The sequence below is a fragment of the Carettochelys insculpta genome, chromosome 22 (assembly GCF_033958435.1).
Source record: "Carettochelys insculpta isolate YL-2023 chromosome 22, ASM3395843v1, whole genome shotgun sequence".
Taxonomy (NCBI): Eukaryota; Metazoa; Chordata; order Testudines; family Carettochelyidae; genus Carettochelys; species Carettochelys insculpta.
The window spans coordinates 8662674-8676456 of record NC_134158.1 but is presented as its reverse complement, the minus strand read 5'-3'; the positions used below and the strand labels follow the sequence as shown (position 1 = coordinate 8676456).

Here is a 13783-nt window from a genome sequence, read left to right as displayed (position 1 = left end):
CCCGCCTAAACTCAGATGTCTTGTGCTTCTACAGACCTTTTCTTAACAGGCCAAAAGGGTGGGGCTTTTTTTAATATGAACACAACCAAAATTCCCCCGGTTTGGGCTCCGTTAAGAGGGGTTGAGGGTCCCTGTTCATTGCAGGGAGAAAAAGTGGAGGCCGGAGGTAAAAGGTTTGCTCACCCCTAAAAAACATCCATGGGACCCAATTTCTGATGGGTTCAGCCCAAAAAAAAAAGTAGCTCTTCTAATTGGTCCAGGAAAAGGCTTTCCTCTTCTGACCGGTGTACCCGAGAGGCGGGGGGTTGTTTCAAGAGACACTCACCCAAGTTTTTCAGTACCGGCAGTTGCTGGTGTCGTCTGCTTTGCGCTCTCTCTCTCTCAGCCACCCATGGGTTCACGAACGGGGGATTCCTTCTGTAAGAGTCTTCATATTCTTTAAAACTCCTCGCCTTTCATGTCCTTCTCTTGTGTTACCCTGCTGAACCCTGCGCCCTTCTTCAGATCGTCTCTGAGCCTCTCCTCTTGCTTCCCTGGTCCCCTTGTCCGAGCCCGGCCTCTGCCCTCTTCCTCAAGGTCCACACCCATGGCAGTGCCAGTCTCACCCCCTCCCGCCAGGGACCCCAGCAAACAGAAGCTGCCCCTGCATCTGTCACTCCACCCTATGTCCCACAGCTTGTCCTGCAGCATGTTCACCATGTGCAGGGAGATCCTGGGCGTCCATCCCTGGGCCAGAGGCAGGATGGCCTCTGGTCCCTGCTCAGCGGTGGGGTTGGCAGACCAGGAGAACAGCCGGGGAGGTTAAGAAATGCATGGGGAGCGGTTTCTGTCCATGGGAACCGAGGTTGTCCCTTGGTGGGCAATCCTTTCTTTCCTCATGCTGGCCTTTGGTTCCTGGACTCAGCCCACGCCCCATCCCTAGAAGCTTGGCTCTTCCATCCTCTATAGTGTACCTAAAGTGCCTTGTCTTCCCTCCCAAAGCATCGTCCCATGCGCTCAGCCTGGCCCCTGCCTGCCCTGTTCCCCGGGGGTGGAGGAATGGGGGGTGGGGGCATGTCTCACTCTTGGCTGAGCATAGGCTGGTATCTCCCAGCAGGTTTGGTCCACGGACACATCTACTCCTTGTCACATGGCCCTGCCTTTACTCCCATCCCCCTGGGGAGTTGGATGACCGGGGCAAGGGGTACTCAAGTGGCCACCTGCCCTGGGGCAGGCTGAAGCTGGCACCTGGGAGCTCAAACTGTTGGCTGGGGCCAGTGCTGAAGACAGCAGGGGAAGGGGGATCCTTTGGGCTGGATTGACGTTATTGTGAGGCAGGGAAAAAAAATCAGCCCTGATTTCTCTGCATGTGGGTCTGGCTCTCTCTGTGGGCCCTGCCCTGCCCCATCGTCCTTTCTGGAGCGGACCAGAACTGAGCGGCTGAAGGTCCTGCGTGAATTTGAGCATCTGCGGCAGCTCCTGCTGGCCTGGCCGGAAGAGCTGGTCAAGGAGATTGTAAAGAGAAAGATGAGAGCATCACCGAGCTCCCGGCGGAGATTTCCCGGCTCAGCGACCTGATCCACGAGCTGGACAGGAAGTGCCGGCAGCTGGCCAGGGAGCTCCTGCAGGTGAGGAGCTGATCCCTGGATACGCAGGTCCCTTGGAGTCCAGGGCTCAAACGCCACTATGGAACTCCCTGGTTATACAGCTGAAATAGATATATTAGTATTGATATTTGCTTTATTGTTCTGAGAACCTGGATGTTTTAAAACAAATGCAGGTTGACCCTCTCTAGGGTCCGGCACCCTTGAGACCAGACTGGTGCTAGATGAGAGAATGTGCTGGATCATGGGAGGGCAATATTGTCTTGCACGTTAACAACACTTTCACTGCTTACTGGCCTCTGAGAAGACGTTTAGGGGTCAATTATAGCACAGAACACTGACTCCCCGGAAAGAAACTTTATGGGATCAAGGGGAGCCCCCAAGGAGCTAGTTGACAAATGTGGATGATTCTCCCCATTCATTAGTCAATCGTTCCAGTTCTCCTACAACTTGACTTGACTTAAACCCGTGTACTCTGCGTGGAGCACAGGTCATCTACAAGTCTCCTCCACTTCACTGTCTTGGAACAAAACTTCTACATGGCTCCAGGAGGACCCCAGTTGTTGTCCTTCAATCTCAGGAGATCTTCTCCACGTTGTCCGAGGTCGTCTTTTGCCTTTTCCTTGTGGGTTCCATGGGAGAGCCTGACGGACGATGATGGTTTTCTGAGAGCGTGGCCTGGCCATCCCCACTTTCTTCTCTTGATGTGAACATCAAGTGGTTCTTGTCCTGCTGGGTTCCAAAACTCCTCCTTTGTGACCAAGTCTTGCCATTGGATGCGAAGGATGGACTTCCGGCATCTGTTTGTGGATATCTGTAGCTTGTGACTTGAAGGCGTTGTAGTGTAGCAGGTCGTGCATCCATACATGAGCACGCTCTTTACATCTGTGCTGAAGATTCGGTTTCATCTTCGCAGGTATGTGACCTCCATAGGTGATGAAGAGTCTTCAATGCAGCTGCTGCTTTCCCAATTCCAGCATTGATATCCTGGTCTCTTCCTCCATCTCTGCCCATAATACTCCCCAAGCAGGTGAACTGCTCCACATCTTCAACACCATCACACAGGGAGGGCATGGCCTGGAACTGGTTCTCCTACAATAGTTGCTGAAGAACTGTTGTGAACCCTTGTTGGGCTGGCGCTCATTTGAGATCATTTTCTTCTGATCCTTCCACGTATGACGTGCAAGGTGTGAGGGTTAGTTTGAAAGTCAGGACTCCTGGGTCCTGGTCCCAACTCTGCTAGTGCCCACAGAAAACTGTCGGTCATTCACACACACTCGGGGCACCATCCTTACCTGTTTTAGGGCTCTGGTATAATGCTTTCTATAGAGGCATCCAACGCTTCCCTTTTCTAGGGCTCAGCTGTAACTTTGTGGGTTTCCAGGGTCTTTTAATAGTGAGAGAGCCTTACACAATAATATTCTAGCTAATCATTACTTACTAACACCCACCAGAAGACAGAATGCCCCACTCAGTATACAACGTTGACCACTCCCAATGAGACTGGTGAATTTTTCCTGATGGCCTGTCAGGTTTGTCAGGGATTTTTATCTCTAGGACATAATTGCCCCCGTGTGTCAGGGGAAACAAGCCTCTGGCTGAGGTAAAAATCTATACAGGGACATGGACAAACTAAAAGCTTATAGGCCGCCAGTTTGTGGCCCCACCTACGGCCATTCTGGGGCAGTTAGCTCCCCTGGTAACTTGCATCCATGAAGCTAGGATTCAAACAGAGCCCTCTGATTGGTCAAAGGGAGCGGGCTTCTGCCAGCTTCCAGAACCTTCCGCCGAGAGAGAGGACCTGATTGACAACTGTAACACACATCATGAATATGGAAATTACCTTATGAATAATCATGTAAACTCCCTATAAATCCAGGGCTCTCAGCCCATTTGGGGGCATTCTGCCTCTTTTTCCTGGACTGTACACTTGCTCTGAGAAGACTGCAAGCAAGACGCCTGCAGCATTGTGACCAGAGCTGCAGAATAAGATTACTGTGGCAGTAGTTCTCTAGGTGGCTTTCTCAGAGCTGAATCACTGTGGTAACCCTCTCTCTGGGGGGGAGCTTTGCTTCAGAGCTGTAAAATCACTGTAGCAGCCACTTCTCTGGGTGGCTTTGGTAGAGAGCTGTGATATCACTGGGGCAGCCATCTACTGAGTGGCCTTGCCTAAGAGCTGTACAATCGCTGGCTTCAGGGCTGAGGTGTTGTTGCTCTGTGCGCTCTCCAGAGGGGGTGGTGTTTTGAACTGGGAAAATCACTGAGCTGTCTACTGCTAAACAGCACAGCTCAAAGAGCTTAATCACTGCTGCTTCAGCTCCCTGTAAGTGGAAGCAAGGAGCGGCGAAGCAGCGCTGCCACACAAGCGTCTCTACCCACCCCAGCACCGCGCTTGCATCTAGGAGCGGCAAGTGGGTCCTCAGGTGTACCCGCTGGATGGTGAACTGGCCCGTGGCTCCGGCCATGGGTACTGCGTGCCCGGTGAGGGAAACCTAGGACCCACCAACATCATTGCTGCTCCACCTGCCACGCCAATGCACGCAAGCAGTGCCAGTACTGGGGTACTTCCTAACTTCACCGGATTGGACAATTTATCGGACTTGACCAAACACCGGATTGGACACCGTCTCACAGGACATGCAATTTGATTGGGCCTGCTGTATAGCCGGGCCATAAACACCATATTAGGACTTGCACATATTCAAGGCACTTGGTGGGCACCAGAGCCCCTCAGCGGGGAGTAGGAGATATGCGGCTCCTACTGTACTGTCTCTCGATTGGGGGGAGGGTAACAGCTGGGGGTCTGACCCCTCATGGGCAGACCTGCTAAGCCCACCACACTTAATTAAGAGTACTTAGTTAAGATCTGCTACAGTTGTAGTTAAATATCCCTTATGGTTTTTATATAATATAGTATTAATAACTTGGATGTTAAACAAAGAGAAGTTCTAACAAACCTATAAAAGATTCCATGAGAAGATACCCATAACCTCTCTCCTGTTCCTTTCCCCATCCATTTTTTATTCATCCCGAGTGGGCTAAAGGTCCTGGGGAAAAAAGGGTGGGGTGTGGGGTTTGGGGGTTATCTAAGAGCAAAAGGACCCGGTAGCCTCCACCACTACCCATTTGGGCCGGGAGTAGCGCCCCGGCCCAGGTCTCCCTTCCCTCCTTCCATTTCTCCCCTTTTAACGAATCCGTTTTCTTTTGCGGAGAAATAAATATAGTACTATAGGTTCCCAGGATGGATCACACATCCATTGTTGTAAGTTAGAGTATAGTCAAAAATAGAGTTGTTGAACTGGTTTATGCGTTTGTGTTGCTGATGTGTTTTGCTTGTTAATAAACTTCTTGTTAGTCCACTTTATACCTGTGTTGGTTCCCTCTCTCGCTGACTGGGTGCCTGCCTGCTAGTGGGTGGGCGGACTTTAGGTGGAGTTCCATTGCCCTTTAGTGACTGCGTTACTCCTCCTGCCGGTCGGTGGTGGGACTCCCCCTTCCTCGAGGACCCTGGGTTCTGGCCCCGGCTCACCCGCACGTCAATTGGCTACCACGTCGTGGGGGAAAACCACCGGGTGCTGTCAAGGTTCAGGTCCAGCTGGGGGACTCCAGTTTCTCCATTATGCCATTGGCACAGAGTTGAGGTCTGGCAGCTCTTGGCTTGGGACTGTGCCCTGCGGATGGGTCCCAAAGAACTTCCTTTTTGGAGGCCAGTTTATATGGTGAAACTTGACCCTGCTTGGCTGGACCGTTACCAATTATCTTACTCCAATTTTCCTATCCAATCCTTAACATACTGTAACAGAATTACCAATCGTATCCCACCACCTTCATTGATTTACACCCAGCAAAATTATAGATCAGATTAAAAAAAAAAAAAAAGCCAGAGATCCTACCGACTGGGGAAAGCGGAGACAACAATGCTAGAATAAAGGAATGAGGATCTCACAGCTCCAACAACTCAGAAGCAGTTTCTTTCCGGACAAAATGCTCTCACGTTTTTCTTTACCCTCTTAAGATCTTTCTTTTTCTGGTGATACTGGGGGCCATTGGGACAGGTCTCCTTGCAACAGCCTGGTGTTATGGTAAACCCCAGTAAACTTACAAGTAGGTTGCAATCCTGGCCAACCACACGTTAAATCAAATATCATGCAAGTCGGGAGTGGGTGGGGGAGGGACCCCACTGCCTTTGGGTCCCCCTAGTTCTGGCTGCACCTGGTTCTCTGCTCCCCACCACTCCCTGGAGCCAGGAAACTGACCAGTGCTGCTGCTACGCTGGTTAGTTTTCCGGCTCCTGCAAGTGGAGGGGAGCTGGGAGCCGGGCTTCTGCCTGATTCGTGGCTCCCCACCACTCACCATTGCATTATTGCAGGAAATGCATAAGTCGCGGTCAACTGTACACGCTAAATGCCATTTAGCTGGAACAAGAGTAGACGTGACTTTGTGCTTTTTCTACTAATGGCTGCTGTTCTTCTAATCCAGCTGCTGACAAAGGCTTTAGGCTTTCTAATAGTAATATTTCATTATACTATAAATATTAGAATAGTTTCGTGATGAACAGGAGTGCTGTGAGCAAGACATGAGACGTCATTCTTCCACTCTATGGGGCAGAGGCCTCAACTGGAATTCTGTGTCCCATATTTCAGTAAAGATGTGGCGAAATTGGAGCTGCTCCAGAGCAGAGCCACAAGGATGATGAAAGTTTTAGAGAACATGAGCGACAACCGAAAGAACTGGGCTTGTTCAGCTTAGGAAAGAGAAGACCAAGAGGGGACATGATAACGGTTTTCAATTACCTAAAAGAGGGTTGCAAGGAGGAGGGAGAAAAATTGTTCTTCTTGGCCTCTGAGGACAGGACAAGGAACAATGGGCTTAAACTGCAGCAAGGGAGGTTTAGGTTGGACATTAGGGGAAAAAAAACTTCCTAACTGTCAGGGTGGTCAAACACTGGAATAAATTGCCTGGGGAGGTTGTGGAATCTCCATCCCTGGGGATATTGAAGAGCACACTGCATAGACATCTGTCAGCGATGATCTAGATGGTACTGGGTCCTGCAGTGAAGGCAAGTGGGGTGAGAGGCTGCTGGGGGCGTCGCCTCCTCAGCCTGGGGTTTGCTCAGACCAGAGCTGCTGGATTCCCCACCTCAGCCATGGGCGGCTGGATCTCGGAGCCCTATGGCCCTGAGGTGTGCAGGGGGATTAAGGAATGAGGGTTGTCACCGTGGCCAGCCCCAGTGAGGGCCCGGAGAGAATTTCCCTGCTGCAGGGAGGAGTCACTGAGGTCCCACATGGCGTGAGCTCCACGTGGAGCGTTTTCCACACTGAGAAAAGCCTGGAAGTCACTTCCCTGTGTGGATTTGCAGAGGCCAGACGCTCCAGGAGCACCCAGCGAAGCTTCTGCCACATTCAAGGTCTCCCTGTTGGGATGGTCACCAAGGCGAGAAGTCAAAATAAAAATGTGTCCCGCTGGCAGGCTGTTCCTAGGGGGTCTCGTGTGGATTCTCTGGTGTTGTGTAAGCCCTGAGTGTGTGTAGTAGCTTTTCCCACACCTGGGCAATCATAAGTCCCCTCTCCCATGTGGATTCTTCCATGTCTCATCAGGTATGAGCGCTGACTGAACAATTTCCTGCAGGCCAGACATTTATGGGGTTTCTCGCCCGTGTGGGTTCTGTGATGTGGACGAAGGTCTGACCTGGAACGGAAACTTTTCCCGCACTCCGGGCACGGATAAGGCCTCTCCCCCGTGTGGATTCTCCTATGCTTAGTTAGGGCTGAGTTGTGAATAAAACTTTTCCCACAATCATGGCACCTGTAGGGTTTCTCTCTGGTGTGAGTTCGCCGATGTCTGCTAAGCTTTGAGATCTGCTGGAAGCTTTTCCCACACTCCGGGCACGGATAGGGCCTCTCCCCCATGTGGCTTTATTGATGGTTAATAAACTGTGAGCGGCAGATGAAATCTTTCCCACAGGCCAGACATTTGTAGGGCCTTTCTCCTGTGTGGGTTCTTCCATGCGTCACGAGGGATGAATTCTGGCTAAAACTTTTCCCACACACGAGACATGGATAAGGTGTCTCTCCCGTGTGGATACGCTGATGTCGAGTCAGCTCTGAGTTGTGAATGAAATTTTTCCCACACTCACAGCATTGATGAGGGCCCCCTCTGGTGTGGATTGCCTGATGCCTAATAAGTCTGGGTCTGTCACTGAAATCTCCCACACTCAGAGCACTGATACAGTCGCTCTCCTCTGTGGAGTCGCCCATGTTCCGAAAGGTGGGAACGGTGACGGAAATCTTTCCCGCACTCTGGGCATTTATAGGGTCTCTCTCCCGTGTGGGTCCTCCAGTATCTATGGAGGTTGGAAGGGAAACTGAATCGTTTCTCGCACTCCAGACATTTGTGGGGTTTCTTCTTGTTGCGACTTGGCCGCTGGACTGGGCTTCCCTTGGCATACTTGCGTCCTCCTCCACACTGAATGGATTCATCCACTTTCTTCTCAGGAGACTTTCACAGCTGCATCTCTGATCTGTGTCAACCTCTCCAGGCAACTCTCAGTTCCCAGCTCTGGGAAAAATTCCTGTCAGCTCTTCTCAAAAACTTCTTCCATGATTCGTTCCCAGGACCTTCCTGCTGCGGATTCTCCTCCTTGTTCTCACTCGCTGTCCTGTCATCTGCTGGGAGAGACAGACTCCAGACAGGAGTCACTGAATGCATCAGGGTGAAAGAGGAACAGCAAAGTGGGAGAACTGGGGAGAAGGTAATTTTGGATTCTGCCCCATTCCAGCCAAACATTAGCAGGGAAGGAAAGTCGGGGAGGAAATTCCCAACAGTTAATAGGGTGGGTGGGGAGCCGTGACCGATATTTGCCTTGATGTTAAGACTGTAGCCCTGACCAGGGTGAGATGAGACACAGCTGAAGACTCTTGCTCACAGTCCACTTTTGGGAGTCCCAGCTTTTTCCTTCACTCACCAAAGGTTTCTCTCTCCATTCTCCTGACTCCTCACCTGTGTGGGGACCTCTCGGGTTCTCCTCTTCCTCATCGGCTTGGAGATCCAGGACCCACGGCTCTTTCCCTCGCTCCAGCCGGGTGATCAGCTCAGGTTTGGGAATGGGGAACCCTGCACAGGGGGTGAAATCAGACCAGATCAGGGCACAGGGGGCAGTGGTAGAATTATTTATAACAAGGAACGTTCGCTGTATTTAACCCGACCCTACATGGGACTGTGGTAACTCCGAGCCCACGGGTGCAGCAGACATCAGCAAGCAAAGGGGGTTTGACACCCTAACAAGGAGGTCTCAGGATACAGGCACTCTGGGGGACCAGCTGTTCCGCAGCTCCGTTGTTAAACTCCTGCCCATTTCCAAACCTGCAGAACCAGGAACCTCCCTATGGCACCAAGACAGCAGGTGACCGGTGTGTGGAAAGCAAATAACGCAGGCAGGGCCATACCCTGCTTCTGGCCCCTTGGAAGCTGGAGGGTGGGGATGAATTAGCCCGGCCAGTATGTTTCTGACTGGCTGTCCCCTTTAAAGGAGAAGGGAGATTCAGACACGCAGACCCCCCTGCCCAGCTTCTCATCCCCGAGGGGCCGGGACGCCCTTACCCAGCGAGGTCACCGCCTGGTAGTTCTCCTGCATGACGGCCCTGTAGAGGGCTCTCTGAGCGGGGCCCAGCAGCGCCCCCTGCCCCGGGGTGAAATACACAGCCACCTCCTCGAAGCTCACCGCCATCTGCAACGACCACAGGCCCCCGCTCAGCGCCGCTGCCCCGGCCCCCGGCCTGCTGTCCAGGGGGGAGGAGGCCCAGAAAGGCAGAGCCCCCCCGCCCTGCTCCGAGCACCAGAAGGGGGAGGGGGAAGGTGAGAGCTCCTTGTCCCCCAGCACAAGCTTCACCTTGTGTATTTCCTGCCCCTCCGCTTCCAAACCAGCCCTCCCTGTAGCTTCCTGAGCCGGCTCCCTTGCAGCCAGTTCCCTGCCCCGTCGGCTGGAAGATCGGACAAGCTCGAGCCAGCGTGGCCGCGATCCCTCAGCCTGTGGGGGGCAGAGGGGAGATGGGGGAGGTTGCAGAAGGGGCTCGAATCCCTGTCACAACCCCTGGCTCCTGCCCTGCAGACACATGCTTTGGGGCTCTGCTAGGGTGGGGGAAACTCTCAGTCCCTTTATCACAACACGGATCTGGCCCCTACCCCTAGGAGACACTTTTAGCCCCCCCCGCAAGGCAGGATCTGCAAGACAAATGTTTCCAAACAGCAGCCGCAAGAAAGCCTGCTATCGGCCCCAAGGGCAGCACGTCTCCCCAGCAGTGCCGGGACTGGGCCAGGGCAGAACCTGGCTTCTCCTGTTTCCCAGCTGAGTCAGGGTGCCCTGAGGAGGACAGGCGGGTGGGAATAAATCTGGGACAAGCTGGGAACCCCCTGCTCTGTCCCCTTCCCCCTCCCCTCAGCTGGGCCTGGTGCTCCAAGGGGGACCCTGGCTGGGTCACTGCAGGCAGACACCCTGGGACCCCTGACACATGGGAAGCCCACGCCACAGACGACCTCACCAGCAGGGCCTTGACAGGGGCCCTTTGTGCAGACACATCCCTGTCCGGCCCCAGGGCTCTCCTCTCACCTGCAGACCCCGGCTCAGGGGCTAGGGGGTGAGCCCAGGGCTGCCCCCAGGGAGCTGGCTCCTGTTGCAGTATAAAGTCCCAATGGGAGCTGGGTGCCAAGGGGGGCCACTGCAGGTCTGGCCTGGCACACACCCAGCTGGGTAGCAGCTGTGGCATCCCCAGGACTCTCCGAGAAGGCAGCAGCCACTTCCCCAGGGACCTCAATTCATGGGCTCTGCAACCTGGAGCAGAGTTTCTCCCCCACCTCCTCCTCTCCCTTAGCCACGGCCAGAGCCCTCTGGGGCAGCAGCTACCAACAGAGCCTCCGTCCTGCCCTGCAGCCCCCAGGGACAGGCCGGCGCAGGCTGCTCCCATTGGCCTGTCTACACTGCCCCCAGCCAGAACTGGTGTGACTCCGGTGTGGGTAGAGCTGAATCTCGCCCGGCCATGGGAGCAGGGCCCTGGGTATCCCCAGTGCTCAGGAGACGGACCCCAGCCCCAGCGGTGTGTCTGAGAATAATACAGAGAAAGTGTATGTGTGTAAGGGTGTGTGTGTAAGGGTGTATGTATGTAAGGCAGGTAGGTGGATGTGTGTAAGGGGAGGCTGGATATGTGTGTGTGTGTGTGTGTGTGAAGGGGGCAGGTGGGGGGGCAGCTGCCTTGTGCCCCCCCACCGGACCCCCCCCACGCTCCACACCCGGCACCTGCGCAGCCTCCTCCTCCCCAAGGCGCACCGGATCTATCCCGCCCCTACTGCCCGGCCCACTGCTGCTGGGTCCTAGCGTTCCCCTTCCCCGCTGCGGCCCCGGCCTGGGTCCCTGGAAGCCACAGGCTGGGCGGTGGCGAGCGAGCGAAAGGAGTGGGGCAGATCCGGTGGGTGTTGGCACAGACGGTCCGGGAAGGGGCTCCCCACCCAGGAGCACTGCAAAGGGATCTGGGCCTCATGGGGTAGCTATGAGTCAACCCCCCAGCACTGTTGCAAAACAAAACAGAACAAAAGAAAACACATCATTAGGTGACGTACTAAGGCGGGGTTCGGTAAGCAAGACGCAAGAAATAAAGGTCTAGAGCTGTGGTTTCCAGCCAGTGTGCCACTGGGGCACACGGGTGTGTTGCTACACAGGGGAGTGCTGTGGCGCACGGATGTGCCATGAGAACCATCCAAGTGCGCCCTGAAATTCTGGTGCATTTCCCCTCACTGCCACTCTTTGCAGAGCCACTGAGGGGCAGAAACGGACGACCCAGTGCCAGCTGGGGCTCAAGCGGCAAGGCTGCCTGAGTCCCAGCTGACGCGGGGTTCGCCAATTCTCCCTCCCCCGTGGTTGTTCTCTGCAGAGCCACCACGAGGGGAAACGCTGACCCTGCAGGGCCCTGTGTGTGCCAGGAGGTGGCTGAAACGCTGCTTCCTGGCCTGACTGAGCTAGGGTGAGCCTGCCCCCACTCCCCGCTGTAGCAAGGGGGAGGGAGGGTGGGACACGATTTAAATACCGTGTCGTGGCTCCAACAGGCTGGCAGGAAGGGGAACTGCTTTCAGCGGTTACTTGTTTACCCAGCATCCCTAGCACAGGTTTTGCAAAGATGTCTGTGCTCACTGTCTAAGACCATGTATTCTGTGGTGGATTTGAAACACGAATGCATTTGATCCTGGTTTAGCTTGTGAGCAAATGGGCCATTTCTGAGCAACTGATTCAGCTGAAAAAAAAAAACGAGCGTGCCAGGGAATTGCTTGTCTCGTTGAAGTGATCCATGTGACCGGAAAAGTCGGGAACTACTGGTCTAGAAACAAGACCTATGGGGAAGAGGGCAAGAACTGGGTTTGTTTAATCTGGAAAAGAGAAGGCTGAGAGGGGACATGATAGCGGTTTTCAAGTACCTAAAAGGGTGTTACAAGGAGGAGGGAGAAAAATTGCTTCTTGTCCTATCCTCTCAGGCCAAGGAGAACAGGGGCTTAAACTGCACCAAGGGAGGTTTAGCTGGGATATAAGGAAAAGCTTCTTGTCAGGATGCTTAAGCAGCTGAATAAACTGCTTAGGGAGACTGTGGAGTGTCCATCTTTGAAGATATTTAAGGGCAGGTTAGACAAGCATCTGTCAAGGATGGTCTAAGGCTGCCTCAGGAGAATGCTAAATATCTCTTGGGAGAATAGTAACAGAGAGGTGGCCCCGTTAGTCTGTACTCCAACAAATATGTCAGAAATGTCACATTTTAAAGACTAAGAAAGTGATTTATTTGGTGGTGACCTTTGGTGGGACAGACTCACTTCTTCAGATCAGTTTCAATTCTAATACAGACTGACAGATAAATCAAATAGGATTGAAGGAAGGGGGTGGGAGATGTTAATTGTCCTTTTTGAGATAATTAGGAGCACCAAAGGAAGGGAAGGATAGGATAGGACAGGCACACAAACACGACCATCCTGGAAGAGTCAAACATGACCAGCGTTGAAGTCATTATCATTCACCAACAACTTCGTTGGACAGTTCATGCGGTTCAGGTGTCTGCTCAGCACCTCCCCAAACAGATTCTGGTTTCTGAGCATGAAGAAGGAGAGAGGAGCATTGGAGGCCACCGGAAGTAATATCATGACATGCTGAAGGCACATGTGGAAAAGTACAGCAGCGGTGTTGTTACTTGGGAGAACCATGCCTGAGACTGTCCCCAGTGAAGAATGATAATCCATGAGGCAGGGACACAATTTGAGAGGTCCCACTGGACAGAGAAGAGCATTAAAAACTGCCCTGCACCCCTCCAACAGCTACCAACATCTGCCCCTTCTGCGATGTCATCTGCAGCTCCAGAATGGGGCTCATCAGCCATCCATGGACTCACAAAAAAGAAGGTGAAGTGAAGACCTCCTCTTGTTATCAAGTGACCACCATGCAGAAGAAGATGATGCTTTTACCCCAGAAATGCAGGTGCTGGATGAGTGTCGGTGCCTAGACGGTTTGACAGGAGTTTTGGGTGCTGTGGTAGAACCTAAACCTGGGACTTAGATCCCAAGGTCTCTATCAGGTGGCTATGTGTACTGAGCGCCCCTGACTTCTTCAGCTTCTCATACGAACGTCAGCACCCTCCGTCCTTCTCCTCACAGATCCTCTCAGCACGGTCAGGCTCTTGACCAGCGGAGGGCAACCTCCAGCTCGCGGGGTCCGCGCTTCTGCGCGTGGTCCATGGGACGTTTTGTTGGCCGTTGGCCACACGCACGGCTGCCGGATTCCGCACAGGTTTTTCTTCCAAGCGGCGCTGGACGTCGGGCGCGTGCGGGTGGCGGTAGCCACGCGTTCCCCCCGCCTCCAGCCAAAGTGCTCCCCCGGTTCCGTGGGCTCCCCGGCACCAGTTCTGGGTACACGAGCGCAGCCGGCGGCACGGCCCTGCCCGGGGAGACCGGCTGGGTTACGACAGTCTCGTGGCCCAGGGAGGGGAACGGTGGCCCCTTGCGCAGCCCACGCGTTAGCTTCTTCCAACTCCTCCCCCGGGTCCCACGGCCTCCGGCCTCGCCCAGCCCAGCCCAGCCCTAGAGCCGCCCGACCTTCCCCCCTGCCCGGCCCCAGGGCCCCCCAACCTTCCCCCCCTCGACCCTAAGGCCCCCCCTGACCTGCCCCCTCCCTGGCCTAA

General features: G+C 54.0%; 1 protein-coding gene and 1 pseudogene across 1 annotated transcript in view; both read right to left on the bottom strand.

The window, feature by feature from the left end:
* The window catches only part of LOC142024829 (butyrophilin subfamily 1 member A1-like), a 57074-nt gene extending 47765 nt beyond the window's left edge, over nucleotides 1-9309 (bottom strand). The window contains exons 1-2 of the mRNA XM_075017096.1: nucleotides 9183-9309; nucleotides 8583-8696 (exon numbers count right to left, since the gene is read on the bottom strand). Coding sequence (XP_074873197.1) covers nucleotides 8583-8696; nucleotides 9183-9309 — 241 coding nt within the window. The remainder of the gene's footprint in view (nucleotides 1-8582; nucleotides 8697-9182) is intronic.
* On the bottom strand, nucleotides 5602-8248 carry LOC142024588 (uncharacterized; annotated as a pseudogene).
* Nucleotides 9310-13783: the final 4474 nt, after the last annotated feature.